A 27,448-nucleotide genomic window follows, 5' to 3' on the forward strand; every position below is an offset into this window, starting at 1 on the left:
AAGATTTTTATGATTTTTTTTCTTTCTACTAAAATATGTTTCCTCATTTATTGTATATTCTGTGTTTATATTTCACTTTTGGACGTGATAATAACTGTTCACATCCAATAAACCCTTTTTTAAAAAGTAAATATTGTTTTGTTTGTCCTCACTGCTCAAGTTTGTCATTTGTCTCCCTCTTGTGTTTGAAAGCTGAACTCCACTTGTAAGCCATTGGATTTGAAGGTTTTGCGATTCTATAGCTACATGTTTATGCTTATTAAGGATTGTTTGTGAAAATGTACTTACTGTCATTTCTTTGATGCCCATTTGAAGCACCACTTTCTTCACCAGCTCTGGGGGGCACGGGGCGCCAGCCACGAGGCCTGCAGGGAAAAATAAGGGAAAAACTAATCAATGCAAATCTGATAAAAACAAACGAAATCAAAAATGATATCCGCCTGTTTTCTTACCTCCCTCTACAGAAGACAAATCATATTTAGCCAAATCCGGCTGGTTAAGCATGTCAATATACATGGTGGGTGTCCCGTAGACGTATGTGCATCTAGCAGATAAAAACAACAAAGCACCTTTTGAGAAACAAACATACTATTTGTTTCTTAAATGAGAATTCATTTCAATAAAAAACCTAATATTTTAACACGAAGTGTATTTGTGTGCAAACATATTGGGCTGCATCTATGGGGGAATTTTCCTGCCGTAATTCGAGAGCACACATTTTCGCTTTGAACGCAGAACTTCATGTCTTTCTTCTCAAAACTTGCAATGCTTGCACTCAAAACTTCTCTTCTCTTTCAAATATTCACTGTGCTTTCTCAAACCTTTCTCCTTGCGCTCAAAACTTCTCTCTGCTCGCTTCCGAAACATTTTCTGCTCACGCTTGGAACGGAAAAGTACCGTCGCCTGGCAACCTCTCAGCCAATAGAATGCAAGTGTTATACTGGGTGCGTTTGTTTCCTTCTAGTGGGTGTGCCTGCGCTCCCTCCCTCCCACCTCTGTTCCCCCGCCCGACCAATTGCGAGTCAGAATTTGAAGTAGCAAGGGTTGCCATGGCGACTGGCGAGCATTGACAGACAGCAAAAGACAAGAAATCCTGCCTTCAGACAGAAATTGTAATCAACACTCCTGGAAGGATACCCTGTGGTAATAAATTATCTTTTCAACAATACTGTTATTGTTGAAAAGATATCTAGTCTATAGTGTACAAAGTACGTCTGATACAACAAAGGAGCTGTTCGGTATATTCACATTCCACCAGCAAAATGTTGCTGGCTTTAGATGTATTTTCTTACATTTAAAGCCAATGTTTTCAGAATTACTTAATGATTTTTATAGCTGTTTTGAAGCTGGACTCATCACGATCCTACGGGAGTTTTAGTTGTTTTATCGTCCTGCTTTGGGTGCATAAAATATATGCAGTTTGGTTGTTGGGAAATAGTTGAGCCTTTCTGTCTGAAATCTGCAGGTCTGGAAGCTATTACATGTTTAAACACGCAAGTCAAATTCCTGTGGAGAGATCGCTGAATGCACCATACTAAACAAAACCAGGTGGTAATAAAAACAAAAAATAAGCTTTTCGGTGTGAATCCAGTGACTGAAGGAACTGAATGACAGCCATTTTTAGTATCTATGGGGTTTTTAAGACTTAAATCGGAACAAGCTCAAAGTGGTAAACTGATTAAAAGGATTCTATGTTTTCTACAGCATGTCCAGATGTGGCTGCCGTTTACTCTCTAGTTGCTGTGAAGGAGCGAGAGAGAGCAAGACTTTCAACAGAAAATAGGAAGACTGAACGGGTTACGACAGTTGCAGCATTTTATCTGTTCGAGCTTTTAATATCTGTTCTGATTTGGAAACGATGGCAGCCGTATAGAAAGCTCACAGTTAAGGTCAGGCTCTAGAGTCTGCAGTGTCATTGTGTTAGTAAGCACAATGACACCTGTGTTTACTAATCGCTAACCTTTTATCCACCATCTTATTTCCCCCCCCTTTCTTTACTGAAGTCTAATTTTACTGTTAGTTTTAAATAAGCTTCTTTGGCAACACTGATTAAACTTTAAAAAATATGTAGCTTTATGTTATTAAAGCTAAAGTTTAATCAGTAATACTTTTATAACAAATTTATGTCAGATCATGATTTCTTGGTTAATGTCAAGTTGTCATAAAGACATTTTGAATAATGTCAAGTTTGTATTAAAAGTGTCATGATTTACCGAATGACACTTTATGACAACAGTCATAAATATTCATGAAGACTTACTCATGTTCATGACAGATGTTATGTCATGTTCATGACAGGTGTTATGTCATGTTCATGACAGATGTTATGTCATGTTCATGACAGATGTTATGTCATGTTCATGACAGATGTTATGTCATGTTCATGACAGGTGTTATGTCATGTTCATGACAGGTGTTATGTCATGTTCATGACAGATGTTATGTCATGTTCATGACAGGTGTTATGTCATGTTCATGACAGATGTTATGTCATGTTTATGACGGTGTCATGACAGTGTTATTCACAACCCGTCAAATAAAGTGTTACTGCTTCTTTGAGTTACTAGTTTTAATTCTTAAAATATTAACAGGGACTGGACTTCTGTATGAGCTATTAAAGGGCCTATAAAATTTACATTTCTTTTTGTTTAAGTGTAACAGGAAGATTTTTCTTGTCTTTTCAAATCAATTTGAAATAAATAAACAACCCAAGATGTTAAGCACAGGTTAAAATGACATCTCAGCTACATTCAGGCTTGGTTTTAAAATAATAAAATTCAGTTTTACTGCTACAGTTTTCACATTAACCATAATATAAATAATTAATTAGGAAGATGTGAATTTCTTTCTCATATGTACTTATTTTGCAGTTCTCAAAGTATGTAAAACTAAGTCTTTTCCTCCTCTGAAGAAAAAATTTATCAGATTTACAGACAGGGCAAATACACAAGTTAAACACACATTTAAAGGAGTTGTTTTTTCTCAACTTCCCGCTTGCAAAACAAAGCTGAACAAGTTTCTTAATCTTTTCTTAAATCTATGAAACCAGATTTCTCGTATCCAACTGGCTGTGCTAAAGGAAAACCAAAAGAGAATAAAGTTTACATATTATTAAGGTTTTAAAACCTAAAACCCGACACAAGCAACAAGTCTGTTAAAACCGTTAATCACTTGTAAATGTAGTAAATTTCCAGAGTGATTTATGTGTGGAAAGCTATCACTTTACTCTGTGTTGAGTAAATATGAGCCTCGCAAAAACCGGTTTGCTCACCTGTGAACAAATGTAGAGTGAGTGGTTTACTCCCAGGTATTTTCATTTCAACAGGATTAAAACCAAAGAAAGCTCTGAATAAATTTAACAGTGACCCACAAGTACAAGTTACTCAATTATTAGAAGTAATTAGATCCAAGCAGACCACTGATGCTATTCATGGTTCAGATCCGAAGCTTTGTGTGTAATTCAGTTGGTTGTTTCTGGAATTACCTCTCACTCTGCATTGCTTCGAGGTTGGCCTTTCCGCTGTACCCTGCAGAGGGAAACACCAGGCTGAGGCCGTGCACGGCCATAGCAATCCCTCCACCAACAGAGCCAAAACAGTGGTACAGAGGCACGGGCACGCAGACACGATGGTGGGGCTGCAGGTGCAAAATAAACAAGTAAATCCAGACTGTTGGAAGGTCTGGTTATTTTCCTCTAAATGGTTCCACATTTGTAAGGAAATGCAATTCTGGGTTGAGACAATAATCCCTATCCCAATAACGCAACCCTGGTACCGATCTTTGTTTAGTGTCATTTACTGGATCGGATGGTTGGTGTTTGTGGAAGCAAGAAATATTGCGAATTTAAAAAATATATTAATTTAACATTTAATATGCTAAATGAGGTCAGTGGAGGCTGCTTTTGGATTTGCTGTTTCTTTGGGAATTGCTCAGTCTGACTTTGGGGGGAATTAAGTGGGACTTTGCCTCCAGACGAGCAACGATAGCCGTTTTAAATGCTTACAACTCGAGATTGTGACAGACTTCAGATCATTTGGATATAACCCTTCCTACATTGATACATTAAACTTTCTATGTTATTGTTAATGGTTTTCCACCATAGCATTGTGTTAAACCACATCAGTTTCAACCTCTGAAAAAAATAAACTCCTGAACTTATAGAGGTGGACACACTGTGTATAACCTGTTTGCTTTTGGTAAATAACACCTGACCTTCACTTTCCCTTTGAATCTGGGGGGTGTTTTTGTATGCATAAAATTATATTTAAAAGACTTTAGGAAAAGCTAAAGAGTTGATCAGTCCTGTTATTTTCTGATAACAGGAAATTATGCAGGTAAAAGTAGTGTAATCTTTCCAACGATGTCTACCAAGACAACTTGTATTGTTTGTTATCTTTTTTAATTTGGTTTCCATGTTGAGTTCAAAAATTGAATAACTGAGTCATACTTATGGATATAAAACTGTTTATAAAATGCTGGCCTGATTACATCCATGACGGCTCATTCTCACCTTCCAGGTGTACCCGACTCTTTTCCCAACAAAGTAGGCATTGTTGACGATGTTGTGATGTGAAAGCGTGGCACCTTTCGGAGCTCCTGTGGTACCCTGAAAACAGAAATGTTATTAGCAAATTATTGGTTTTATAAGTTCAAGGAAGAGAAAACACACAAAGGTTTCTCTGATTGGTTGACAGCCGTCTTGCTGCTATGGAAACATGAACCCAACAGACGTTTGGGCAACTATAATAAAAAAAAATAATACATGAAGTCTTTGAAGCCAGGAATGATAAAATAAACATTTTGAGATTATAAAGAAAATTCACTCAGTAAGCTTCAAGGCCGATGATTCATTTTAAAGGATCTTTCTGATATAAGCTTCACTACATTGTGATAAGAGAAGATTCTGCACTGTTGTTTGTGATGTCATTGATTGGCCCATCTCTGTTAAACAGGGGAGAAGCAGCGCTGGTTCATCATCGCTATCGCTCTTTACAAGCCACAGCTCCAGTCTGCTGCTTCGTCCCAGCTGGACAAATCCTGGTATAATCGGTTACCTATGAACTTGCTTGAATGTGAGGACCAGGATGAGGAAAGTGAACTACAGTATTTTCCGGACTATATAGCGCACCATGCTATAAGCCGCACTTATATATAAAAAAACAACTCGAAACGTACATATATAAGCCGCACAGGGCTATAAACCGCTGGTATCTCTGCCGCTCTCGGTTTTCCACAGCAGAGGGCAGCAAAGGGCTGCGTCCTTAATCCGTCTCCAGCTCCGAACCGTGGATTCGTTCACGCCGAGTTTACGTGCAGCGGCTCCATTTCCCTCCTGTTCTGCCACATCGATAGCCCTCAACTTAAAAGCTGCATCATATGAGTTTGAAAACATTTCTCCGTGGTGCCTGCTGCTAGCATGTGCTTGTTCTGAATGAAAATTAGCGCTTTCTTCTTTGATTTCCAATTTTGACTTCCAATGATTCACTTCCTGCTAGGGAGCCCCCTGGTGGTTGAAGAAAAATCCACAGAAACGCCGCACCGGGCGATAAGCCGCACGGTTGCACGGTTCAAAGCGTGGGGGGGAAGTAGCGGCTTATAGTCCGAAAAATGCTGTATTTAAGTTTTCTTGTTTGAAGCTGAAGTATTAATTTCATCATTACTAGATGAATCTACTACCCGGTTACAAGGAATAGTTTGATAATTACCGAGGTGAACTGGATGTTTATCGGGTCGTCAAAAGAGAGCTTCTTCTGCAGATCCTGCAGCTGCTTCACATGGCGGCTGTCTCCCGCCTGCATCACGTCGTCAAAGTGAAACATTCCCGGCTGCCTGCTGTCCAGGAGGATCACGGAGCGAAGCTCTGGGAGTCTGACGAGGGGGAAACCAAACAAACACAAACGGTGTGGTTGCATTTTAAAAAGTCTGGGATTCCTGAAACACTTTAGGTGAAGCAGTTTGAAGTTTTAAGGTGAAAACTGCAGATATTGAACAGACTGAAAGGTTTGATAAATGCTTGAAAGCAGTTTATTTGCTTACCAGTTCTACGTTTTGATGGTTATTTTCAATGTTCTGCCAATAATTAGTTTCTGCAAAAGTTAGTTACAGCCAGCAACGTTTTTCAGCCTGCCAACAACAAACTGCTTTTAACAGCATGTGCATCTAATAAATTACAGTATTGTTGAAAAGACCATTTATTCCATCTATAATGTCATAATAATGTCAGCCTTTTACGTTTGCTTGATCAAAATTATACATCCAGGTATAAATGTACACAAACACCACCACTAAAATTTAGGTTAAAAATTCCTTGCTTAGTTTCACCTCATCCTTTATATTCATCAACAAACTTCTGGCATAATTGTGGCTGAATATTTGACCTCCTTTCCAGATTAGTTGTTTTCTTGGAAGAATCTGAACAGTGCATTCATTTTTAATAAGGTTGAGGTCAGGGATATCTTGATATCAGTCTGATTTATCCATTTTAAATCAGTTTTGTTGCGTATTCGGGATCCTTTTGAAGCCAAATGTTAGATTCCCAGTCTTTATATTACACTATATGTTCTGCTGTAGGACCTTCGCTCATAATTAGTTGCTGCTTCTGAAGATTTCTATAAACAAAACAAACAAACAAAACATTATAAAAATAATAAACTGTTATCCTGAATATTGTGATTGCAAAGAATCAAGGGCGGACCTATCTTGTGTTTATATATTTGTAAAAGAGGCTGTAAGGGAAGCGTTTAAGTAATTTTCCCTAATGCTTTTAGGACTCTACCAGATCTCATCTCTCAGGGAATGTTACCAAGACAATTCAGCCCCAGTGGGATATTTTCCTACACTGGACTGCATTCGTGTTGAGATGGTGGTAAATACAAAGCAAATATATATACGTATATATATTTTGATTCATAACAGACTAAAGAAAATAAGCAAAACCATCAGTCTGTAAGAGCAAGCAAGCAGTTGAAACAGATCAAGCCCTACATTAACTTTCAGGATTATGTAGAAACATACGATAACCATCTGCCCAGTGTGTGTCCTTGTAAGAGCGTGCAGCTGTGATGGGGTGTTGAACAAATCAAAGCCTTATGTAAGAGGTCAAAGGGCAGCGCTTCATAAGGAGGAGGTTCTCTGTTCTTCTGGATTCTCCGTATGTTGAGTTTTTAAGGTTTGACAACTGTAAGAGTCACCACAGAGATTGCTGGGTGTTCTTACAGTTAATGTGCTGATAACCCGGACAGATCACAACATAATCGGTCACCTTCAGTGACTACAGAACAATCAAAGATAACACAGGAGGTCATGTACTGTAGGATGTTTGCAGGTCACTTTGATATGACTAACTGGGCTAAAAATAGCCCAGTTAGACCTGAAGCAAGTGTGGCCTACATTTATATTCAGCCCTCCTGACTCAATACTTTGTTGAACCGCCTTTTTTTTGCAGATGTCGTTTGCACTCTTGACTAAAAGTCTCTACAGTAACTTGATGTCTTGCCACAGAGGAGGCAGATTAGCCCTAAGCTATGATCTGTTTGTCACAATATGGACTCATTTTCCACCAAAGACATAGCATGTGCTCAATTTGACACAAAACTCTTTTTGTGCTCTCAGTCGTGTGGAAACCACAGCTTAGGGCTCATCAAATCGAGTACAACACGAGATGAGTTGAGAAGAATATTTAGCTTATCTGAAACCTTAAACATTGTGACTAAGGAAGAAATTCACATTTCTCATTGATGTTTTGCAACAATGTTTGAACATACTGCTCAGGAAAGCTCCAGAACGCTTTGAAAAGGGTGACCTGACGGTTTGCACCCCAATTTCAAAAGCCACACAAGACGATTTATTGAGTCATCGTCGCATAACAGGGGTTGGAAGGTGGGCATTAAAAAGTAGCATGGTCTCAAAGGTTGAAACAAACGACTTAAGCAAAAATACATATAAAAATGCTTCAACTTCCACTCACTTAAAATTCACATTTAGAAAATTTATGTTTTTCTGTAGTGCTAGTGGTAAAAAAGACATATCAAGCAGATCTGAATGTGCTCTAGCTGAAGGCCAAATTGAAGACGCTGATATTATGGATGTATTTTACAGCATTTTAAAGACAACGTATACACGGAGATAGTGTTTAATGTGACTGAAATAGTGTTATCAGTCACAGATATATTTTATTTTCAACCACACTGATGTCAGTTAACCACTATCTACACTCTTATTCCAGCATTTTTCAAAAATACTGGAATATTTCAGAAAAATATTCTGAAATATTCTCTTGATTAGAACACAACTGTAAAACAAAAAGATTGCAAATCTCAGTGAGATTGTGGTAAAATAAGAGGAATTCCTGTGAAACTGTGCAGAAATAAGCCTGGAATCATTACACGGTCACCTTTTATCAGTCTACACGCAAACCCTCCAAAACTGGTTTCTGAATTCATGTAAGATTAAAAAGAAAGAAAACAAACTGCTAAAATGTGAGGACTGAAGACTAAATGTGTGAACGCCGGCTCATACCTGGCGCTCTTGATGTCTCCTGGGCTGGACGACTCGATTTCAGGACAGATCTTCTTCAACATGTCGCTGTATTTCTGAGTCCTGAACTCTGTAGGGCACACAATGGCTTGACAGCCAACCTGCAAGGAGACAAAAACAGTATTCATCTCAAAGGAATCCTATTTCTGTTGGTCCAACGTAGGATTATTAATCTGGGTTGAAATAAAATTAAGTCACTCACCTTCCGTAGGGCATGCTCCACTTCCATCTGTTGGTATGCTGGGTTTACAGACACCTGGACAAAATAAAAGATAACTGAAGATGTGATTTAGTTCATTTGTTTTTCAGTAACATCACTCCCACCTGAACAAACATGAGAGAGCATTAATTAGAGGCGCAACCAAAGCTGACTGACTCACTTGTTAAGTGGCAAAAGGTACAAGGACAAGTTAAATATATGAATATCTTGGTAAATGTTTTCCTTAATTCATTAAATGTTAGTCAAATGGAGGCAACCTGTACTCTGTAGCTAAGCTAACAATGCTGAAAGGTTGATAATCTCACACAGTCCATGCACCTCTCAGAGAAAAACTGGGTTATAAATTGACACTTTTACTTTTTTCTCTCTCTGTCTCTCTATTTTTTGAAAACTTGATTTTATTATTTTTCTTAGCAGCATAGTAACTAACAGTCGTTCTTATCTTCCACTGACTGCTGCTGAGCACCGTCACCATCAAGCGCTCCAAGCAGGAACGAACCATTTCATGCAGATCCAGGGAGATGTGTGCTTTTTGGTCTGGGAGTGGTAACATTTAATTTTTACTGCTAAAAGCAGTTTTAGAAAACACAATATAATTAATTTTGTAATTGACAGGACCCTTTTTTTTTTTTTAAATTGTATGAACAAAAAAAAAAAATGTGAAGGGCCCCCTGTCGGTCAGGGGCCCTTGGAATTGCCATAACTTTCCCCCCCTATATGGCGCCCCTGTGAACAAGTGTTTACATCCTGCAAAGCTCCTGGCTAGTTAATGCAGAATCACAGAAACTTGTGTTGATGTAGATTTATTAAGCTGATAACTAAACATCCTTCTTCATCACAGAGAAACATGTTGGTGATTAGAATGGTTGGTTTTTGTTTCCCTCTGCAGCCTGGATTTACCTGAATAATCCCAGCTTTAGCGGTTGCAAACTGGGACAGGATCCATTCGTAAGTGTTCGGCCCCCACATGCCGAGCCGGTCTCCTTTCCTGAGCCCAAGAGCCAGAAGTCCTGCAGCAGCCCGGTCCACCTGCAGAGACACAGAAATGAGCTCAACCTGGAATAATGCTCAATAAAGACAAAGGCCGGTCACCTCCATTACCCACTGCATCGATACTGATTTTAAATGTAAAAAGAAATATATCAATACGTGTGTAATAAATTCAGATAATACACGAGTTTTAGTCTTTGAACTGAATTTAAGCTTTTGTTTTTATAATACATTCAGACTAATAAAGCAGCATGTGGCTTGGACACCTTGAGTCAGGGTTCAAACATTTCCACCACTTTTACCAAACAATAAAGTTAAAAGATTTTAAAAAAAGTTTAACCTGCAGGATGCTGCACAAGGTTTGACATGAACTGTGCCACACGCTGAACAAAGTCTAGGCACGTTCTGTTCTGTTGCTTTTGACCACAGTTCACCATGTCGTCCTGTTAAACAGACACAAAGACTTTGGATTCACTGGGGTTGTTTTACAATGGTTTATATCCTGCCTTTCAGAGAGATCTATAAAATCTGCCTTAGTCAAATGGTGTCTCCTGGTGTACCTCAAGGACCTGTTTTTGGCCCTATTCTGTTCACTGTTATAGGGTTAGGGTTAGTTATTTTAAACCTTCTGAGTTTTATTTTATTTTAAATGCCAACCAGTTGTTGGTTTTACAGAGGAGTTACATATACATGTAGGATATAATGCATAGAATCATATCTTTGAATATTTAATATTATTTTTTTTTGATGATCTGAAACTCTTCACAATAAGCAGAAGAAATCTGGACGAAATAAATACTTTTTCACAGCACTGTGCGTATCCAGTTGTAGATTTCTTTTCTTCCAAATAAATTACAGAAATTGCAGATTTTACTAAAATTCCCAGATCCATCTGAAAGCTGGATGACTGAAAGTTTTCAATTAAATGAAGTTAAAAACTGACATTTTTTTCACCAGAGAACATAACTGTAAAGATAAAGCAGATCCTTCAGACTGTTGGTTGTTTGGTTAAGTCTTCAGTTAAAAACAATAATATAACGTTCAAATCAATTTTACACTTGAGAATTATGAAAAATTGTTGGTTTGATTTTGCTTCTGCTACTCGAGAAATATTCCCGAACTTATTATTTCTTGTCTCGAGATGTAATTTCTATCTGACATCATTTCTAAGGCCAATTCATTGGTTTGATTACTGAGTGCATTTCAGGATCCTTGTTTTGCCCTGGAAAGCGCTACATGGACAGACACCGGCTTACATCTCTGAACTACTACATGCCTACACCCCCATCATGGCTCTGAGGTCCTGTGAGAAAAGCCTGCTGATTTTCCACCTTCCAAAACTGAAAGTTAAAGGAGACAGGCCTTTTCTTCTGTGGCTCCAAGACTTTGGAATTTCCGTCCTTTGTTTCTGAGATTAGCGAATTCAGTGGCTTCCTTAAAAGGTCAGCTAAAACTTCTCTAAAGCACTTTGTGATTTTTATTTTGAAAGATGCTATATAAATAAACTTCTATTTACTTACATGTAGGGTTAATTCATTCCTCTGTTGCACTTAAAGGAACAGTGTTAAGTATAATCGACTTTTTTGAGCTTTACATTATGATATAATGTGATTATATCATAATATCTTCATATTGCTGCTGCTCGCGTTCTCACTAAAACCAGGAAGACAGAGCACATAACACCAGTTTTAAAGTCCCTCCACTGGCTGCCTGTAGCTCAAAGAATAGACTTTAAAATACTGTTGTTAGTTTACAAATCACTGAACTGCTCAGCACCACAATACATCAAAGATCTGCTGTTGTTGTATCAACCCTCCAGACCTCTCAGGTCTGCCTGTTCTGGTCTGCTCTGCATCAGAACCAGAACCAAACGAGGAGAAGCAGCTTTCAGCATCTATGCACCACAAATTTCGAACAAACTTCCAGAAAACTGTAAAACAGCTGAAACACTGACTTCCTTTAAATCTCGACTAAAAACCCACCTGTTTAGCATTGTATTTGAAACGTAATCAATTACACATTTAATGATGGAACTTGACTTAATGTCATGGTCTGATTGTTGATTCTATGTTGCAATTGCACAAAATTGCACAAAAATCCGCTCTGGGACGACGGAGTCCCAGAGGGAAATTCCGTGAAAGACGTGTACGGAGCCTTGTGCCAGAAGCCCATTAAAATGCTGTCTACTTTGTTTCAAACTGTGTGATTGTGAGCGTGAGTGGGAATAAAAATAGCAACAGGTATTTTGTTCCATATAACACAGTAGGAGTGTAACAAGTAAACCTTTTATGGATGCAAAAGCAAGAACCCCCCACTTGATGACTTTGTGTTTCTGTGTTTGATATGATGTAAAGCAGTTTGAAATGCCTTGCTGCTGAAATGTGCTACACAAATAAAATTTGATTGATTGATTGATTACTTCATCAAAAACATTCCTCGTTGCTCTGATTCTTAATGTATGTTTGAGAAATACTTGAATCTTCCGAGCTTCCGCCTCACAGAGCAGCCCTCCCCACTCAGCTCCTTCAGACTAGCCAGCAGCAATTAGCAAACACCTGGTGGAACTGCAGATCAGCTGAGCTCATTATGCGAGCTACTTCGCAATGAAGCGCTGGTAAAAATGCTGTTAAAGGGTTAATAGAGGCGCCATGTTATGATGACTTCCTGAAGGAGAAGTTTCAGAAAGAGCAGGAGTCTTTAAAGAGACAGAGGCCCAATTTTCAAGAGTTAAATTACTAAGTCACATTTTGTAAGTTATATTTGATATATATTACACTTTTATAACAACTGAAGGCAACATAGTTACTTGATTGTGCAATAAAATGTCACTATGCCTGGTAAATACATAATAGTGCCTCTTTAAAATAAATATTTTTCCATGCTGACTTGACACAAGGAACAACATTGTTGTTACCCAGAGATAAGCGTTTCTACAAACATCCAGTGTCTTTCTGTGGTATGTTTAACGTCTTTGGATGTGTTATGATCTGGAGTTTTGGAAACGAGGACATTTGTTGGAGAGACTCACATCTTGTTGAAACTCTGTGTAGGTTTTGCGGACTCCGTCTTGCAGAAACACCATGGCCTCCCTGTCGGGCCAGCGCTCCACGGACTTCTGCAGGGCCTCTGCCACCGTGTCGTGGAGCAGCGGCGTGGACGACGTGCCGTGAACGTAGCTGGTGGTGAGAGTGGGGATGATGGGGGGAGACTCCACATGGAGGCTCCTGAGCCGGAGACAAGAGGCAGAAGATGCTTTAGACCAGGGGTGTCCAAACTTTTTGCAAAGAGGGCCAGATTTGATAAAGTCAAGATGCCCGGGGCCAATAGTTTGTTCGGACATTTTTTAACTACAAAAGTGTCATGCACTTATAAAACAATTTTCATTGTTACAATTATCTTTATTTTTCAAATGACAAAAAAACCAAATATAAGCCAGTCAGGCAGATGAGAACAACTCTAAAAACACAAATTCTGCTTTTGAAATACCTTAAATTTACATGAGTTTAAAAATATCTTTGCCTCAAGAACATTTTAAACAGGTGTTATAAGTAATGCAAAGTTGTCTGTTATTATTAAATCTTAAAACAAGTGAATTTTGCTCTTGTCATTTACAATATCTTTCAGAAAGTAATAGTTTTCATCTACAGGTTCATAACCAAATCTTACTCAAGAGTTTAATAAAAATAAGTGCCATAAATCCAGGTGCATAAATGTTCTTTTGGCTTTTCACTGCTGATAGTGACAGATGTTACCGTTCAAAACACTCAGTTTTATGTCCTCAACTCTCAGTGCCACACTGTTACGTGCCAGGCAAACATTCGCAAATTCTTGCTTCTTCTCAGGGCAAATGTTCTCCACCATTTTCAAAACACAGTTTTGATAAATGTATCTTCAGTAAAAGGTTTGCCATGTTTAGCTATTAACATTAACATCGTAGCTTGCTTTGGTGGTATTTTCTTTTGACTCAGGCCCAAAAAAATCGCTGTTGTGATGCCAGTGCAGCTTGGAGCTGCTTCAGTTTTTCAGCACGGTCACTCCCTGTTAGCTTGTTGTATGTGTTAGCATGTTTAGTCTGGTAGTGTCTCTTTACGTTGAACAAGGCAACCGTCTCACAAATTAGACAAGCACAATTGCCTTGATTTTCAGAAAAGAAGTATTGTAATTCCCATCTCTCTTGAAAGCGGCGGCCCTCACTGTTAACTTGTTTTCTTTGCAGTGGCCATGGCAGAAATGAGCGGAGAGGGGTTTGCTGCACGGAGGCAGAGACTGATAGTATTAAAGTGGTGCTGCCACCATTTGGTGAAAGGAGGAATTACAGTTTCAAGTTTTATGATTTATTTATTCTGTTTCACAGTGCAGGCGGGCCATAAATAATACATTATAAGACCGAAGCTGCGGGCCGTATGAAATCTGACCGCGGGCCGTGATTGGCCCCCGGGCCGGACTTTGGACATGCCTGCTTTAGACATTTTGGACCCTGATAGCGAAATACTTAGTCTGTGTGATGCAGCAGGTGCAGATGAGCGAAGTCTAACAGGAGGTGAGTCAGTGGTTTAGATAAACACAACCAACTGGGTCAGACTGGACAGATAACTGTCCGGCTTATCTGCCTCTACACACCAGCAGGCACAGAGAGAAGATGGTACCTTCAGTCCATATTGTTCTGAACAGTGTCCAGACAGTCCCTACTGATGATGAAGTGTTTCTGTAGAGAGTCTACTTAGAATAACCAACAGTGATGTAGCTATTTAAGGCAGGAAATATCTAGGAAATAGAAAATGTCTTTATCTCATTTGATGTCATTCTAAGGCATATAATCAAGATCTGGATGTTAGAACAGTCTGGAACTGATCATTGCTTGAACCCGGACCACCTGTCCTGATGTCCCCAACATCTGGACAGAAATCAGTCAACTCAGGTCTCCTTAATCAGAGCCAACACACAAAGTTTCTGAAACGTTGACATTTCCTATGGTAAAATGTCAAAGTTTGTCATTACAACTTTACATTTGGTCAAAGGTCTGGTAAACTTTGACCAAATGTAAAAGTTTATCAATTGGTCAAAGTGGTAAACCACCCAACTCTGTAATAATAAACACACAATAAAACAATTTTTAAAAAGTACTAGAAACTCACCAAGAACTAAATCAAATGTAAAAGTAACTTTTCCATTTTTGCTAAAGAAACATTTGGCAAACACTCCAGCATCACATCATGGCCACTAAACTCATATGTTCCCCATCGTTCCTTAAACTCAGACCTTTGTGACTGGAAACTTTATAAATGTTCATTTCTTTTGACTTTTCTCAAGTTTAATGCAGATTAGTGTATTTCTTGTTATCCATTGTAGATCTTGTTATCTATTGTATATAGCAATGTACAGATAATGTACATATACAACTAATGCAAATAATCACTTTCACTTATTATCTCACCTCTTTGTGATCACTGTTTTTTCTTTTTTTTAATAAATTGTGTGTCAATTATTTTGTTAACTGAAATTTTACTGAATTGAATAAATTGAAATGAAAACAAACCCTAGACAGAAAAACCTCCGTAATGATTAAAGATAAGGTTCAATAACAGGACGTTCTGCTAACCAGGCTGAAAGCCTCTAATAGGATTTATTTAACTCTAACCATTAATTTGAGACTTAAACCTGAATAGAGCTCCAACAATAGAAATATAAAAGCTCAACACTGTTTGAGGAAATAGATAGAAAAGATTTTTTTAAAAACCATCTAACTCATTGACCCTGAAATGTGACACAAAATTCAGGAGGTCCTACTTTGTGCACGCCAGGAGGAAGTACTTTCCTGCTGTCTCTGCAACTTTCAGCTGATTTTAAGTGACCCGCGTTGTTCCCAGCGTTTGATTCAGCAGATAGAGTGAAACTAGAACAATTATCTTCAGCTTAGTAAAAAGCCTGGAAAAAAAATGGGGGTGAAAGGTCAACATCAAAGTCCAGTTGGACCTGATTCTGGGTGAACAAGGCAGGTTAAACAGCAGATTAGATAAACAGAATCCACAGAACTCAGTTGAAGGAAGTCAGAGACTCGCAGTGTAGCAAACATCCAAGATTACAACGTAAAACTACAACTTAAATGAAGAAAACTTGGTACTGTAGTTTTAATAAATGTTATAAATTAGTATCTGTTTATGCTTCCTGACAGTTTTGGGTGCTGGTCATTTAAATTTAGTTCCTTTTAAATTTAGTTGGTGTACAGGTGAGTCCATTCAAATTAACATTGTGAAAAAAGTTTAATATGTTTATTCAATCACTCCAAAAAGTGAAACTCGTACTTCACGTGGAATCATCACAAAGAGTGGAACATGTCAACCCTTTACTTCTAGTAATGTTGACCATTATAGTTTGCACATAAAAGTGAAAAGTGTCTCAAAAATACTTTTTAGAAACTCTTGGTGTCACATTCTAATCAGCTAATTGACTCAAAATAGCTGCAAAAGTTTCGTGGCGGAAGACTGCTGATTGGACAGATGTCCAGAAGACAAACATTGATTTGACACCCTCCACAAAGAGGTTAAAGCACAAAATGTCATTGCTGGAGAAGCTGGTTGTCCAAAGAGTTTTTTCTTCAAGCATAATTACGGAAAGTTGAGAGGAAGGAAAAAGTGTGGTAGAAAGAAAGTGCTGCTCCACTGAGTTTTCTCTGCAGTCCACCGTCAAAGCAGCAGTCTACCAGGAAAACTTTATGTTTCCTTCTGCTGGCAAGATTTATGGCTGATATCATTGCTTAGCAGGACCTGGGATCGGCCTGTAAAAAGTACCAAAGGTTGGTTCAATGATCAGACTCACCTGACCTCAACCACATAAACAATCTATGGAGCTAATGTCAAGGCGAAAATGAGAGACGCCAGATCCAACAATCCAGATGACTAGAAAAGCACCGTTAAAGCAACTTGGGCTTTTATTTCACCCCAGCAGAACCACAAGCTGATCGCCTCCATGCCACGTCGCACTGATGCAGTAATTTATGCAAAAGGAGCAAAAACCATTCAAGTATTCAAGAGACAAGAGTTTAAAAAATGGAGCAGTTCATTCAGAAAGAAAGAGGAACTCTGCAGCTAAACGGTGTGACTTTTTAAACACTGAACATATTCCTTAACAGTCAACCGGGACAAGAGTTGGGTAAAAGAGATGATATAGGAGGAGCTTTAAATAAAGAGATAAAAAAAGAAGCTTATTTTATTTCTATAGATTTTTTTAAAAACAATATTCATCGCAAGCCGACCAAGACTTCTCACTTTTTAATGTTACTGATATGTTACATATAAACTGTTTTGTCTTGTTTGTGGGGAACGCTTGGCGGGAGAAGTGCTGTATGAGCATGAATTCATAACCAGGAGGATCCAGTTTAGTAAAATAAGAACCGACGCTGCAGCTTGCAACTAAAATAGTTTCATAGTTGTGTTTTTATCCTTTTCCGGGGGAAGTTTTGGGAGGTCGACCCGTCTCCGTCCTGTCTTTCTTGCTTGTAGTAGATTTTATTTATACTATTGTAAAAAAAAAAAAAAAAAAAAGTTGTGCAATATGTAGGAAGACTGTTTATCCGATGCCAAAGCAGGGCTACTTCAGAAGCCCCAAAGTTCCGAGGCGATGTTACGTAAGAAGAAAGTAAACAAATATGACAACAAAGTAATTTCCCTGCTTTCTGCACATGAGCTCTGATTTTAAGCTGTAAACAAAACCCTGGATCTGGTTGTCCTCACCGAGCTGCAGCAGGTAATCCTGGCTGACGTGTCCACGGTGTTCGGAAAACCCTGAGAGGAGCGGAGAAAGCAGCGGTCCTCTGAAGGAACTGGGAACAAAACCCAGCAGTGGGGATCACCATGGTGTGCAGCCGCGCCCAGACGCACGAAACCTCCGAACCTTCCGCGGGCCGAGAGAGCTGGAGACCCTGCAGACTGAGCCGAGCCGCCCGGGAAACTTCTGCTGCTTTCAGGTTGCAAGCTGTTTCCAGATGCTTTGCTCGAACCTTGATCTCTCAAGTCCGTCTACACGCCTCGATTAAGTTTTCATTTAATAGCCCTGACCAAGTGGGGGCGCCGTACAAGCGCTGCAAAGAAACAAGAGACAGCAGCAACTGGCAAGAGATGAAGTGGATAAAAATACATCCGGGTTAGGTTTTAGAGTAATATCCCAGGCTTTGAACAACTCAAACATCCGCATGCGAATAGGTTCTGGTGGCTTACCTGCAAAACGTTATGATTGGAGGAAGACTAGTACTAGAGGGTGAAACATGATGGGAGCAACAGCAGACATATTGAAATTCTTTCCATAGTTGATAGACAAATGTATGAAACTATGTGTAAACACAAGAGAGTCATGAAATAAAAACAACAACCCAATCCAACGAGAGCTACCACTGAAGAGTTAAATTAAAACATAGTCATGGGTTAGTGTGGTCTAGTCAAAGCCCAGACGTATATCCAACTACAAATGTTGGACAAGATGATATTTTACAGATGTTCTCTGTCCAATTTGACTGATCTTGAGTTGTTTTAGAACGAAGAATGGAGATAAATTAGTTTGTAGACGTGTACAGAGTGTAGAGACATAAACTTGCAGCTGGAACTGAAAGAACAAAGAGGTTCTAGAAAGTACTGACTCGGGAAGGCTGACGAAAAATGTGAACTTTCAGACTTTTATTTGTAAGAACTTCCATAAGAAGAAGGACGTGTTACCTCAACTTCACAGTGGTGCGTTACTTTGTGCCTCCTGATAAAATACATTGAGGTTCATCGTTGTAATGGAATAAAATGTGAAAAAATGCAAGAGGCTCACAGAAACAACTAGTCATTATTAGATGTTTTTGCCTGAAATCATAATATTCTACAAAAATAATAAGTGACAATTGGTTACCTAAATGTACATATTCACATAATTTATTTTACACTGATGACAAATCAGTAAACATCGCCTTGGGTGGTAAAGACAAGAAAACATCAAACATTTCAGCTTTTCTGTCAAATTATTTTAATGCAGCACATCAAACAATAAACTTAAAAAAACAATCACATTGAAACAGCCTGATGTCACTGTTCTGTGTTTATTAAATATACAACCTCAACCAACCCGTTATTTACAACAGAAGCTTTTTTGGCAAAACACAATATGAGAAGTGCTTGTGAGTCATTTTTTTAATTTTTGTTTTACAAGTTTTCTTCAGCTGCTTCAGAAAACAGCTCCTCCTTCAGACGGAAGTAGCATCCTTTTTTGTTCATGAGTTCCTCATGGGTCCCCTCCTCCCGGATCGACCCGTCCTCCATGAAAATGATGTGATCCGCTTTCTCCACAATGTTGAGCTGATGAGCCACGATCAGAACCGTCCGTCCGCGAGCCAGAACCTCGTTCAGAACCTGAGGAATGACACCAGGAAGGGCTGAGCGTCGCTGGATTAGTTCAGTTGGTACTGGGGATCCACAGCTTTAATGGGATTGGCTGACATTTAGCCAGCGAGTCTGTTTGTGTCGCGCTGACATTACTGGTGACTGATTAGATTTAAACTAATGTTTCACAAGAGATGAGGCAATTTAAGCCTCAAACAATCGTTGAACTTGTAATAGTTAAACTCTTATTTAGAAATAATTATTTTTAAATCAGATTTTTTTATGTGGAATTAATTGTGATTAATTTACTTGAATACAATTGAGTTAGAGTTAAAGTAGGATGGTTTCAAATCATTTAAAAGAGCTGCGATTTCCAAAGTGGTCAGTATTAGTAAGAGATTACAAATTATAATCACTAGCTGCATTTCCACTGACCATAAAATTGAGCAAACTGGAATTACAAAAATAAATTAGCTTAAAAGAAACACGGCAGTTTTGAAAAAAACTCACATTAAAAAGCTTTTGCACCAGGAAGGAATGGTTTCTGTGGCTGAATCAAAATTAGTTTATTTCACAAAACTGCAATGGAAACACTTTTTCGAACCGCACAAGTCATGCGATCAACAACCGGATGTTACTACTGGCGGAAAAGACAAAAAAGACAACAGGAAGTGGTAGGAGGATTATGGCGCCAGCATGTTTCTTAATGAACATCCAAATATATTCACATTAAATTTTAAATGTGTTTCCCATTTAATGGGAATATACAGCAATGGAAAAGTGTGCTTTTTTTTTACTTTAGTGGAATATCAAAAAAAAAATGTTGCTCACATTTGAAATGGAAAAGCATCAGTAAGGTATTTAAGGATTTTCTATTTTTTACTTTTTTGTGATGAACATGCATCAATTCATTTTAACCTGGCTGAATTGAGTGTAAAACTAAGTCTTGTTAAGGATGAGCTACGTTCAGCTGGAAAGTGTGTAAAACACTTGGGTTGAACCAAATCTCATTCTTATCTTAGAAACACAGGAAAAGGTCTGAAACACAATGAACTTTTTTTTCATGCTTTTCCAGGCCTGGAAACTACTGAAATTAAATTCCAGATTTCTTGTGCCTGCGTTTTGACCTGGTCCCAATGAGACGATCTGATCTCCAGAAGCATCTGCATCGTTTCCAGGACCGTGTTTTGTACTCACCGCCTTCTCTGCATTTACATCCAGTTTGCTCGTGGCCTCGTCCAGGATGACGACCTGGGGATCTCGAACCAGAGCTCTGATGATGGCGAGGCTCTGCTTCTGTCCTTCTGACAGTTTGCCTCCACACTCTCCAATATCTGGACAAAGAAAAATATGTTAGCTACTCCTTTAGTCTCTATGAACAGTGCTTTGAACGTTTTACATTACAATCATAAACTTCATGAATCAATTTAAAATTTGTCATGATTGTCCATCTAAAGTAAAAGGCTAACTTCACCAACTGCTTGACCAACTTCAACCTCATTTAATCCTACAATAATAGAAAAATGTTGGAAAAGTAGCTTAAGACTATCATTTTGTCACTCTGATGATTTCTAAGACACAATAAAAGATGCAAACATTATCACAAAATGAGGTAAATGAAGCAGCTCTCTACCAGAGTCATAGCCATTCTCCATTTCAGAGATGAACTTGTGTATGTTGATCCTCTTTGCAACTTCTTCCATCTTCCCCAGAGGACGTTCCTCTAGACCATACTCTATGTTGTATTTCAGAGAACCAGAAAACAGCACAGGATTCTGGGAAACCAGTGCGACCTATGTAAACAACAAACAGCAGAAAATATAAGTGTCTGTGCATTTCTCATGAGTTGATCTATGTCATATTAAAGGTAAAGACCACTATTCTTTAAGAATCCACATAAAGTTTGGTATTATAGTAATGCTAACCAAGCTAACAGTGCCTATCAATAATACAGGATGCTAAAATAAGCTTTAAACTCCCAGCTGTGTAATAATTTTCTTTGCTTTAAAATATTGATTTTAAATATTAATTAACTGTGACTTTTCTACTACATAATTGAGTAATTTCACCTCTAAACCTTCACATTTTACATAAAAAATTCAGACCCAGACTGCAAGAGCTCTCCAGCTTTTTGTAGTGTCATTTTAGTAATCATGCTTTACACAAAAACCTCAAGAAACCTGCAAAACCAAAAAAATCTCAAACTCAAAGGAACATAAGTTGGATGGATGGATGGATGGATGGATGGATGGATGGATGGATGGATGGATGGATGGATGGATGGATGGATGGATGGATGGATGGATGGATGGATGGATGTTCAAACCATAGAAAAGGAAAATAAAATGTTTGCAAATACAAATATTTTCCACACTCTAGTTTGATTAAAGTCTACAAAATGATGCCCAATCAATGCTTTGTGTCATTCAGGTTGACTTCATTTTAGAATTTAAAAAATAAATGTTAAGGGTTACCAACTGTACCTTCTGATGGAAGTATTTTTTCTGGTAGCGGTGCAGCGGCTCCCCGTCCAGCAGGATCTGACCCTCCTGAGGCTCATACAGCCTCTTCAGGAGGCTGACGCAGGAACTCTTTCCGCCACCGGAGGGACCCACCAGAGCCGTGATCTTCCCTGGGCGGATTTCCAACGACACCGACTGAGAAGGGAAAATGACAACAGTGACGATCCGTTCTGTTTCTGGTGTTCAACGACGTTAAATCCCAGAGTTTCTGCAAGCTTCAGTAATGTAAACTTAAGATTTATTAGGACTTTTTTAAGCCAAGCAGAAGCCTGAACTTGAAAAAGTTACCTTTAGAGCTGGTTTACCCGAAGGAGCGGAAGGATAACTGAAACTGATATTTTGGAAAGCTATTCTCCCATCCAGCGTCTTAGGAGCCAAGTCTCCTTCCTTTTTGCTTTTTGGTGTCCTGTCCAGGTAACTCAGCACTTTAGAAATGACTCCCACTGTGGACATAGTCTCTCCGTAGCAATACATGATCTCCTGTGACAAGAAGAACTTCTTCATCAATAAAATCCAGAATAATTGACTCACATCTCAAACATATCGTGTATGTTTCACTGAGCTCACCCGTAGATTGACTGACATCGGCTTCTGGTACAAGAAAAAGGACACCAGACTACCGATGCTGAGCTGACCGGCAGAAATGAGGCTTCGGGCTTGAATCAGCATAAATATCTTTATACCCAGAGACACCAGCTGATTGCAAAAAGAACATAGAGGAATTACTCACACAGTTGTAAAGAAAACTTCAAATAAATATGTTTCACTCCTTGTGTTTGTTGGTAAAAAATAGACCTCACCCTTCGTGTTAGGAGATAAACGGCGCTGTATATGTCTGACTGTCTTTTGATGGCACACAGCTCTTCTAGAGCCACATGATATCGCCTCAGCTCCTCTTTCTCTGCGTTGAAGCTGCGGACAGTTCGGATCCCGCTGATCGTCTGGGAAGCCAGATCTTTGTTCTGAGCGAGGCATTCCTGGGTCCGATCTTTCAGGTCCTGTGTGACACACAGGAAACAGCCATCCATTTATTATATTGGAGTTTAGTCAATTCTATGAAAGCATTTTCTCACTTTCTTATCTTACCTCAAGAAACCTCAACAAAATGAAACCAAATGAAACATTTCCTGTAGTTTTACATTTTACGATCGCTGAGTTCAGGAACGAAATCCGACATTCCTCTTCACGTCGACCCTCCATCTCATCACCTTAAAACTCCTTTTGCACTTTTCTCCTTTTACAACCACAAACTTCAATATATGTTAATATGATTTTGGTGAGAGACTGAAATAACACACTAGAAATAAAAAATAAAATAGTAGCATGCTGTGCATTTGCATTGAAGACCCTTTACTCTGACAGCCCTAAATAAAATTCAAAGCCATCAATTGCCTTCAAAACTCACCTAATTGGTAAATATTAATTAGATAGATATCTGTATTTAATGCATTGTAAGGAATTGCATAATTGTGAAGTAAAAGGATTTGCGTACACAGATATCAAACTTCTTACAATTAAAAACCTAAGAAGTTTGCACTGAATATGTATTCAAGATATAAAATCCTGTGTAGCCGGTTACCTTTAGAAAACGTCTGATTAGTAAATAGACTCCACCTGTGTGTGAAGTTGTGGAGAAGTTTAAAGCAGCCGGGTTCAGTTATAAACCAATATTAAACAGAGATTTGTTCAATCTTGGGATGAAACAAATCCATCAGTTCCAGGGGCAACAGCAAACAGGGATCAGACCAAAAGATCACAAACTATGGCATCAGCTTTTTCGTTACGGCAGAAGAACCCCAGATCAATCTCCTGGATGTAGGGCAAAAACATCCAGGGTTTGCAGGGTAACTAACAGAAAACCTTCCTACCAAAAGCCCCAAAAGGAATTGAAGTGAATCTGAGGTGTATGGCATAAACCCACCTTGGACAGCTTGATGTATTTATTTTGCAACGTGGCCAGGAGCGGCATCTCTATGCAAGTGAGCACGGTCAGCTCCCAGGACAGGCCCAACATCACTCTAAGCATGAGGAAAGTTTTGACTGTGCTGCGAACTGTTGCGTTGGCGTTCAGCGCCACGGTTCGTCCCATCCTGTCAACGTCACTGTGCAGCCGAGAGGACAGTCGTCCTGGACAGAAAAATGGTCTCGATGAATTACAAAGCCCTGCAAGGTTCCACTGTTAGTAAAATAAGTTCACAAGTTCTCAGTCCACGGTCTGTGAGTCTTCAACTAAAGCACTGAAACACTTTTAAAAGATGCTTGTAATTACTACATTTAAAAATCTCTCACCAGGGTTGTTCTCCTCAAAGAAGTGCACCTCTTGCTTCAGGAGGTTGTGAAACAGCAGATGTTTCAGTCTCTTGTTCAGTCTGGCCAACGTAGCCATAAAAATGCCTCCTCTCATCCCAGAGAACAGCGCACTGTCAGTGCAGTTAGATAAATCAGTTCTCAACCCCTGAATGATCAAGTGGACTTCTTTTCACACAATGAATTATTGTATTTTATTACCTTCCAGAAGAAATAAGTACTAGATGCCCGATTGCATAACCAAAACCACTTTGAAGCTGTTGACCGCTGAGCATGTCAATCACTTTTCCCTGATATAAAGGGATGTAAGTATCACCTGTTGAAGAAAAGGAAAAGATAAACATTTACTGCAAGTTGGTTTACTCACTGTAAAAGCAATGAATGGCAACAATGGTTCGTTAAAAGAAAAAAAAAAAGCATGGCACACCTGCTGGTATCAGAAGCGAAATGAAGATTTTAATAAGCTACGGTTTCAAAACCACAAACATGCTGTTCCTACGGTGTGAAGAAGCTTTACTGGGATTCTAGGAAAGGTGTTTAGTTTGCTGCTAGCATATCAGAAAACCTGTGTTGCATGACTGTAAGCAAAAAGTAATGAACGTTTGGTGGAACATCAACCCCTGATATTCCTATGAATTGTGTGTCGGTTTTAACATGTGTCCATTTCGTATGTATATTGGGATGAAGGGTGTAACATTCAGTGTTTAACTGTGTCCGGATAGTTAAACACTAAATGTTTAACTGTCCACCATCACCTCATGTGCCACACACATAAGGCATGCAACTCGCATAATTCCTTGTCATTTATTTTTTAAGGGTGAAATTGTATATCCAAAAACAAGAAATATAAATGAAGGCAATGTTGAAACACAACCAGCTAGCATCAGCTACATGTAACCATGTTCTTCTAGGAAGCTAATATAAATTTAGTGGATGTTGCGTGCATATTTTTTCTATAGTCTATGTTTTAAACATCAAAACAAATGTTGTGTATTAATCGCTGAGTAATAAAACTTCAGCAACAGTAGGAATAATTGTTGCTTTCTTACGTTTGTATCAAAATAAACTGCATTGCAAAGGTTTATTTTAACTGTTGTGTTTCTGATGGATAATCATGGTATTTAATCAAAGTCATCAAACTGTCTGAATCTCTTATCAGTCAATGCATATTAATAAATGTTAGATAAGATTGATTATCAGAGGTTATACATACAGATGACTCCCATGATGAGGAAGCCAAAAGCTGCGACCAGATAAACAGTGTCTGGTTTGAAGTACGTCAGCACTCTCATGAGCAAACGTTTAGTGTCCAGATTGTCTTTTGTCTTCTGTCCATCTGGAGAAATCCATTTTTCCCACACCAAACAGGCCAATGATGAGGACGCAGCACCCAACAACAGCATGCTGAGATCAGGAGAAGGTTCTGTGGGCTGCTCCGAGGGAGGTGCGGTGAGGATCCGTCCAGTTTCAAACACAGGAGAAATAAGGCAGAGGAGCGCTGCTAACCTATGTAGTATTGCCCGCTGTTTTCCATCTGTTAGCGCTGAGATAAAAACATGGAGGAAAAGCCACTTTATCAGTCCAAAGGCCCACACTCCTGCCAGTCCGCCACAGCTGGAGCACTTCCACAGCACCAACCAAGCCCACTGTGCTGAACACAGCAATGCATCGAGGAGAATGATGCACAACGCCCATATTATCACCGCCATTAGTTTCTGTTGATGGCCGGTCCAACTCCAAAGGCTCGAGCTGATCCAAAAGAGACAAGACATTACATGTACATCAGCTTTATTTCATGTAGGTTGTATGTAAATATTTTGACTAATCAAAAATGTGTAATATAAATATTGTCTTCAATATAACGCCCATGTTTTCTTCCATACTCTGTATGAGTACCTGTACAGTTTATAAGATGGAGGCTTCTGATGCAAGCACTTAAAATTACCCAGAATATTTAATTCCCAGCTTTGTTATTAAAGATGATTCAGCCTTTTGAAAAATGAAATATTATTTGTCAGAGGAATATAAATCAGTGTATTGGTTCATATTTGAAGAAACAGATGCATCTTTAAAGTCACTGATGACTAACACAGTATAGGTCCATGTTAATTTATAGAATGTACAAAACTCACAAACCAATATGAAATGACGTGGGTCATAGTATGAAGATGAACACATTTTCTCCTAATATAACCTAGTTGTTCCGGAACAGAAAAATATGTAAACTATATTGCATACGTACTTTTTTAACATGCAGCGCTTGTTTTTATGGTCATCATGTTAAAAACTTTGCACGCAGTCAGTTGTTAGGAGCACAGAAAGCAAATTTTACTCGTACCGTATAAAAACCCAGCATTCTTTTGAAATGTTTAAGGAGTAATTTGCTACCTTTTAAAAACACATGCACTAAAAACCGAAACCTAGCTAAAAGTACTGCAATGTTCAGCTTCCGTTTTAGCTAGAAAGCGCCACCCTTCAGCTACAAAATATTAATTATATTCCATAAACCTGTTAGCTATTTAACATTTACCTGAAGCCCACGGTAGGATTTAAACACATAAATCGTGTAACTTACCGTTCTCCAATGCCTAGCCACAGGCTGCTAGCTGCTAGCTGCTAACTTACTTTCGGTTTCACTTTTACTTTCACTTGATTCATGGTTGTTTGCTAATTATCAGGGAACATAAAACAACACAAAGCAACTGTTTATAAACCGGCGTCTTAATTTGACTCGGTTGTTTATTGCTCCTCAACAGTAATATGGTTTTAAATTAAAGTTTTGACAGTTGCAGCCGAGCAATGGAGTTATTCACAATTCAGCCACAAGATGGCAGCAGTGTATCGAGAAGAATATATTATACACTGTACAGTGCCTTCCCTATAATATACAAAAATTAAATTAAATTAAAATTTAACCACCTTCAGCCATATCTGCAGCTCTTCTGGAGTATGTCTCTGCCAGATTTGTATATTTAGACACTAACATTTCCTCGGTTCTTCTCGACAAAACAGCTCAAACTCAGTAAGACTGAATGGAAAACATCTGATCAGTAACTTTCTAATCTGTCCACATTCTCAGGTGGTTTTAGGTTTGATCAATCAATCAATCAAATTTTATTTGTATAGCACATTTCAGCAGCAAGGCATTTCAAAGTGCTTTACATCATTACAAACACAGAAACACAAAGCAATATAGAATCAATAATCAAAACACAGCATTAAGTCAAGTTCCATCAATAAATTTGTAATTGATTACATTTCAAATACAATCCTAAACAGGTGGGTTTTTAGTCTAGGTCTAAAGGAAGTCAGTGTTTCAGCTGTTTTACAGTTTTCTGGAAGTTTGGTCCAAATTTGTGGTGCATAGATGCTGAAAGCTGCTTCTCCTCGTTTGGTTCTGGTTCTGGGGATGCAGAGCAGAACCAGAACCGGAAGACCTGAGAGGTCTGGAAGGTTGATACAATAAAAGCATATCTTTAATGTATTGTGGTGCTAAGCCGTTCAGTGATTTATAAACCAACAAC

The 27,448-nt window shown here is 38.7% G+C and overlaps 2 protein-coding genes across 3 annotated transcripts in view; both read right to left on the bottom strand.

The window, feature by feature from the left end:
• The window catches only part of acsf2 (acyl-CoA synthetase family member 2), a 31,149-nt gene extending 13,326 nt beyond the window's left edge, over nucleotides 1-17,823 (bottom strand). Inside the window, exons 1-10 of the mRNA XM_032575031.1 lie at nucleotides 17,476-17,823; nucleotides 12,774-12,969; nucleotides 9,656-9,784; nucleotides 8,738-8,791; nucleotides 8,518-8,636; nucleotides 5,706-5,868; nucleotides 4,511-4,606; nucleotides 3,485-3,636; nucleotides 453-544; nucleotides 289-365 (exon numbers count right to left, since the gene is read on the bottom strand). Coding sequence (XP_032430922.1) covers nucleotides 289-365; nucleotides 453-544; nucleotides 3,485-3,636; nucleotides 4,511-4,606; nucleotides 5,706-5,868; nucleotides 8,518-8,636; nucleotides 8,738-8,791; nucleotides 9,656-9,784; nucleotides 12,774-12,969; nucleotides 17,476-17,597 — 1,200 coding nt within the window. The 5' untranslated portion in view covers nucleotides 17,598-17,823. The remainder of the gene's footprint in view (nucleotides 1-288; nucleotides 366-452; nucleotides 545-3,484; nucleotides 3,637-4,510; nucleotides 4,607-5,705; nucleotides 5,869-8,517; nucleotides 8,637-8,737; nucleotides 8,792-9,655; nucleotides 9,785-12,773; nucleotides 12,970-17,475) is intronic.
• A 573-nt stretch (nucleotides 17,824-18,396) lies between these two features.
• On the bottom strand, nucleotides 18,397-26,633 carry tap2t (transporter associated with antigen processing, subunit type t, teleost specific). Of its 2 annotated transcripts, none has more exons than XM_032575029.1 (12): nucleotides 26,167-26,465; nucleotides 25,138-25,673; nucleotides 24,126-24,240; nucleotides 23,907-24,037; nucleotides 23,539-23,744; nucleotides 22,418-22,615; nucleotides 22,185-22,313; nucleotides 21,906-22,097; nucleotides 21,579-21,752; nucleotides 20,729-20,888; nucleotides 20,293-20,429; nucleotides 18,397-19,125 (listed from the first exon to the last, which is right to left on the bottom strand). In XM_032575029.1, exons 1-12 carry the CDS (start codon nucleotides 26,175-26,177, stop codon nucleotides 18,919-18,921), a joined length of 2,196 nt encoding a protein of 731 aa, XP_032430920.1. In that variant the 5' UTR covers nucleotides 26,178-26,465; the 3' UTR covers nucleotides 18,397-18,918. The 2 variants fall into 2 exon arrangements, with proteins under 2 accessions (XP_032430920.1, XP_032430921.1); XM_032575030.1 differs by lacking the exon at nucleotides 26,167-26,465 and adding an exon at nucleotides 26,500-26,633 and having other exon boundaries at nucleotides 18,634-19,125.
• Between the last annotated feature and the right edge of the window lie 815 nt (nucleotides 26,634-27,448).

The sequence above is a fragment of the Xiphophorus hellerii genome, chromosome 10, assembly GCF_003331165.1.
Source record: "Xiphophorus hellerii strain 12219 chromosome 10, Xiphophorus_hellerii-4.1, whole genome shotgun sequence".
Classification (NCBI taxonomy): domain Eukaryota; kingdom Metazoa; phylum Chordata; class Actinopteri; order Cyprinodontiformes; family Poeciliidae; genus Xiphophorus; species Xiphophorus hellerii.